Source organism: Etheostoma spectabile, chromosome 15 (assembly GCF_008692095.1).
Source record: "Etheostoma spectabile isolate EspeVRDwgs_2016 chromosome 15, UIUC_Espe_1.0, whole genome shotgun sequence".
In the NCBI taxonomy this organism is placed as follows: domain Eukaryota; kingdom Metazoa; phylum Chordata; class Actinopteri; order Perciformes; family Percidae; genus Etheostoma; species Etheostoma spectabile.
Window position 1 is genome coordinate 2474447 of NC_045747.1, and position 5378 is coordinate 2479824.

At 40.1% G+C, this 5378-nt stretch overlaps 2 protein-coding genes across 4 annotated transcripts in view; one reads left to right on the plus strand and one right to left on the minus strand.

The window, feature by feature from the left end:
• Positions 1-3377, minus strand: part of st13 (ST13 Hsp70 interacting protein) — an 8908-nt gene extending 5531 nt beyond the window's left edge. The window contains exons 1-4 of the mRNA XM_032537259.1: positions 3172-3377; positions 2609-2751; positions 1560-1608; positions 997-1087 (exon numbers count right to left, since the gene is read on the minus strand). Of these exons, the coding sequence (XP_032393150.1) occupies positions 997-1087; positions 1560-1608; positions 2609-2718 (250 nt within the window). The 5' untranslated portion in view covers positions 2719-2751; positions 3172-3377. The remainder of the gene's footprint in view (positions 1-996; positions 1088-1559; positions 1609-2608; positions 2752-3171) is intronic.
• A 1044-nt stretch (positions 3378-4421) lies between these two features.
• The window catches only part of xpnpep3 (X-prolyl aminopeptidase 3, mitochondrial), an 11532-nt gene continuing 10575 nt past the window's right edge, over positions 4422-5378 (plus strand). The window contains exons 1-2 of one of the 3 annotated variants that reach the window (XM_032537255.1): positions 4422-4667; positions 4750-4865. In XM_032537255.1, coding sequence (XP_032393146.1) covers positions 4796-4865 — 70 coding nt within the window. In that variant the 5' untranslated portion in view covers positions 4422-4667; positions 4750-4795. Of the gene's footprint in view, positions 4668-4746; positions 4866-5378 lie in introns of all 3 variants that reach the window. The other 2 variants (XM_032537253.1, XM_032537254.1) reach the window with 2 other exon arrangements.

Below are 5378 nucleotides of genomic sequence, written 5' to 3' on the forward strand. Positions count from 1 at the left end.
TATATATATATATATATATATATATATATATATATATATATATAAAACTTAAGATATGAAACTTAAAGTCCTTTGAACAAAAACACAAAAACACAATTAAAAAAAATCAGTGTTGCCAACAGGGACGTTGCAGAGCGCCCTCTGGTGGACAAACCATACAACGCCAATGTTAAACATGGTTGACGGTCCGTTTTTTGTTTTTGTCTTTTAAATAATTATTTATCAGAATTATTTGTCATTATAAACAATTTGGCTGAATGAATATTTAAAATCTTTTCATCTGCCATTATTAATGGCAATACCGATAGATTGGGAAATGCCTAATATAGGCTCGCTGATTTGTTGTAGGGCTCTACTAAAGTCTGCAACCTGAGGGGAGTGTTACTAACTCAGAGTAAAGGGAGTGGCTTGTGCAGTCTAATATAGACCGGGCTTGCAAAGTAAGAGCTGGTCAAAGGTAGCCATCAAGGAGGACTGTGGGAAAGCCATCACCTTCCCAACCAACTTTACAATTTGGCTGAGGTGGTTTTTGTCCCTGATGTTCAGACATCATTTTCCATTCTGCATTGATAGTGTTTAACTTCCTAAAGAAGTAGAAACGTTGCTGTCCCTTCTTACAGACTGCATTACAATTGACATCAAACTTCAGGTTATTATTCAATGACGGTTCCCTGATACTTATACTGTTCAACAAACTCCATTCGAGTTCCTTTAATGAAAGTCAGAGATGGTGGGAGGGATGATTTCCTGAAATCAATGACCATATCCTTAGTTTTCTGTGACTTTTAATTGGAGAAAGGCCTCAGCACACCATTGGACACAATCATCCACCGCAGGCCCATGCCAAGCTAGCCTGGCTCTCAAAAGAGAACAAAAACCCAAGTGTAATGACAATTCATTGTTTTTTCAGTCGGTTATGCGCTGTATCTACTCTCTCCAGAGGAAAAGGCCCATGTCCCCGTAGGTCAGAGCTGCGATTTAAGAAGTTTTGTGTACCTATATCACTCTCCTCACTCGAAGACAGTACAGGAGGCTCCGGCTCAGGAGCTGGAGCTGATGTAGGAGAAGGACCACAAGGACAGCCACCCTGCAAGAGTCAGAGAGCGCTCTGTCACAACACGTGTAAAAAGCGTAAAAATATCAAGTCATAAAAAGCATCGCATGATAACTAGGGTTGGCCATCGTTTTGATTTTAACAATTCTGATTGCAATTCCTATTGTTCCTTTCGATGACGGTTCTCATCGATTCAGATTCTTTGAGGGGTGGAGTTGAAGGGTGATTAACAGTTTTACCAGGCTTTTCCAACGTTATATAAAGCCACACTAGAGCGCCGCTACCTGCGCTCCATGGCTGCAACACAACGAGTGCCTGAAAGTACGGCAACCACTCACATAATCAAAACTTGCATGTGCTAAATAAAGAACCAGTAGGATTCAAAACAATTCCAATAAAGAAACAATTTAATTGGGATAGTAAAAGTAATTTAAAAAAAAAAGAATTCTGAGTTGGAACCGGTTTTCGATGCCCAATCCTAATGATAACAATATTCATGTGTCACCTGGCATGACTCCTTCGTCTTGGCTGGGGGAGGGATTGTTGCATCCATTCTGCAATATAAAAATATGGCATGCAATTTAAGTGACAGGGTTAAGGTTATTAACATTGTCAAGTGCATTTATTTTCTTAACCAAATAATCTGTAGAAAACTTCCAATTAATTGTTAGGTCTGTAAAATGTTAACAAATGGTTCCCAGGACACACGGTGATGACTTCAAATTGTTTTGTCAAACCAATAGTCCCTAAAAGGTTTTTACTAGATAATAATCACATTGAGAAGTTTGGCCATTTATGGTTAGGAAAATTACCACAACCATTTATGGCTGATCAAAACCTGTCTCCAACTAATGTTCTGTTAATCTATTATTTAATTAAAATGATTATCGTTTCAGCTCTATTTAAGTCTGTATTTCACGTAGCAGCTTTCATTAAAAAAAAAAAAATCAAATCTTTGAAAAAGTGTGAATGGTTTTGATGCAGTTTTGACTATAAAATAACATTAGGGAGATAGAAAAAACAAATCAGTGGTTTTCAAAGTAGGACTCCCTGGGTTCATTGTAGGGGTTCCGAGGGGGTCCCCAGCAAATAAGGGAATAACTAATTTCACAATAATTCCATCAATAAGTAACACAATGACCGAATGTATGACTATTTTGGTCATGGGTTTTATATACTTAGTGTAATAAAATGTCTAAAAGCAAAAATTGTATCAGATGAGGGATCCTGGGACAAAATCTTATCAGATGGGGGTCCTTGGTTTACTTTACTGGCAGTTTAGGGGTAATTTGCGTGAAGAAGTTTGGGAACCACTGGTGTAAATCATCAAAGATAAGTTTGTTGAGTGACAGGTTCTGGTCCGTGGTGTTTTTTACCGAGAGGTGGGCGGGACAGGGCACGTGGTAAGCCTGCCTGAGACTTTACGTTATCTAGCTAAGCAGTTTACTGACATAACGAATCCTCCATTAATCTTTTACATAACAACCGGTATACTTGCACAGAGGGTTTACAGGCCGGAGCAACAGTTATGCTCCCATGTAGAACATCACTGACCCTTGCAACCAGGTCCGGAAGAAGCTCATCTCTGGAAGGTGCAAAATTTGGGGATTGGACTCGCACATCTGCACGAAGGCCTTTAACTCTGCCACTTTTCGTGGGTCCATGCTGCTCTGTCACGTACACACGCACACAGCGCGCTGCATGTGGGGGAACCAGAAGGAACACATAATTAACAATTCAAACAAGTCTGGCTTTGTCAACGTGCTCAGCTGCTAACACTATTTCTAGCGTTGTTAAGCTAGCAAAAAGTATGCTAACGATTCGATAAAATACCACCTCACCTTTGTTTACTCCACACTTCAACAATAGCTACGTGAAGTTGAGGGGCTAACAATAAAGTAACCATGCACAATTAACCATAGACATACGTTATTGGCTATTTGGCGTTACGTTCGCAATCCAGAAGTTTCTGGAAATGTGAATCCATTTGAGACGCAATGACTGACGCATGATAGCGTCGTTAGCTAATGTTAACGTTAGCTGCAATACGGGCCGTGATTAATGAAAAACCGTAGGTAGCTGCAGCCGTGAAAGTCAGTATTTGAATGCAAACGCACCTGAACAAAGATGTACACCGTTGAAACCTTTGAAGAAACCCTACAGAGGATGTTTGCAGCTGATTTTTGTCACGTCAACTCTGCTTCACTGGTAGAGGCGTCTGTCGCTCCTGTGTTTTCAGTCAGGCGAGTTGTCGGACAGACTGACAGAGGAGAGGGACTTTGTAACCCTGAGTTTAGTCTGTCAGGCAGATGCGACCATTACGTTATTATAGTTTTTGATTCCAAACACTGTACAAGTCAGACACTTTTTAAAAACATCTTGACAGCATTGTTATGATTTTTCAAATATTAGTTTTCCGTTAAGCACATTGTAATTTGTAGTAATGCATGTGAGTAGGAAGCATTGCCAGAACATTTTGTAGTGACATATCTAGGAGATTATCGTTTTGATTAATCTTATGCTGCTCTTAAATGTTGATGTTTGTTCTTCTCTAGCCTTTTTGCTTTTGACTGGTGATTTTTAAAGTAATTCCCCCTTTTTGTTTGGTTTTTGTTGTTGTTTTTTTGCTTGGGTGATTCTTTTCTTTCTTGTGCATTGACAACATTTGTATTGTTTCTACTGATGGACATTTTTCTCTCCCCTACGAGAGTTTTGTATGTTGTCCTTTCTGGTCAACATATAAATAAATTGTGTTTAGGAAGCCATGACATGCTACATCTCACAGTTTCTTCACTGTTAATCTTTCTATATATTACGTCACCACATGAATGCAGCACAAATGCCCTATCTCAGTGGTTCCCAAAGTCTGGGTCTGGGGACCCCCAGGGGCCCTTAAGGGGGTTTGAGTGGCTCGGGCTTGGGTTACCAGCAAAAACTTATAATGAGCCAGTGTTTGCCCAACCTGTAGCCTCACATAGCCATTTCATTGGAGGAGCTTTCTGTGAGGTTCAGGCTAACTAAACTAGATGATCAACAATGACTGACAAAATATTATCAAATGTGATGGATAACATATTCTAAGAGCCTGAGGGGATCAAGTCTCCCCAAAATGTTTTTTATACTTTATATGACTGGAATGAACATGAATGATCAAGAGGCTCCATCTATCTATAACTGTATATTTGAAATCAAAACAATAAAAAAAAAATCTATTTTATTTACATATGCTTGGAGTAAAGCAGTTTAAGAGTGGCACAAGCAGTGGGACACTGGTTAGTTTTTATGTTTTATTTTGCTTCATTTAATTTGTTTTCAATATATATATGTGTGTAAATGTGCTATGTATCATGTGGAGTCTGTTCAGTAAAGTACAATTGTAATGATGGCTTTACTGTTTGTAAATTAATTATAAATATAACCTCTTTGGCTTTGGCTCTGCAAATCGTAGTGAAGGAGGCGGGATTAGGCGTCTCTGCCTGGGAGGCGGTACTCAGGGCAGCATTTCCCAGCATGCACCGCGAACGAACACGGTTAGCAAACATGACATCAAGCTAGCGAGGTAAATGTCAACCGAGGAGAAAAACAACAGTTGTATGAGAAGATTTTGACGTAGCAACAACACCCCGCTATGTGTCTCCGTAAACACCCAGCGTTAGTTGACTACTTTTTGCTCCACTGACTGGCGTCGTGTCCGCAGCAGGGCGACATGCTGTGACTGCTCGGTGTCCTCCAGCAGCAACAATGTTGCCCTCAACCAGCCCCGCGCTCCGGGCTGCTGCTACGCTGCTGCCGCGGCCAAATTGGGCTCGAGGTGAGCATAGTTTGGTGTTGTCTGTTCCATTCAATTTCTTTAAAGGTCACTTCACCAACGTTACATTTCAGAGGAAAATACTGAAGGGATACTTTGCCTCTTACTGTTGGTAACGTTAGTGTAATTGGACCATGGTTAACTTCCCTCCATCTTACCAGTGCCCAGATCTCCCTACTCGCAGGCCGGCAGAACCACTACCGAGTGGTGAAAATCGCGTCACTGGGACTTTTACTAGATAATGTATTCCCATATTACAGTAAAGGATCTGAACAGAGCCTGAAATGGGCCCGAACACCACAGAACTAATTTTAATTTAATTTTACTTTTAATTTGTTTATTAATCCCCAGTGGGGAAATTACAATTTTCACTCTGTGTACACACTTAGAAATATGGCCACTTATGATTTTTGTCCACATGACTTCCCTTACTTCCAATTGTTAACAGCATTATAAATGGGCAGATCTCTCTCTCTCTCTCTCTCTCTCTCTCTCTCTTTATATATATATATATAT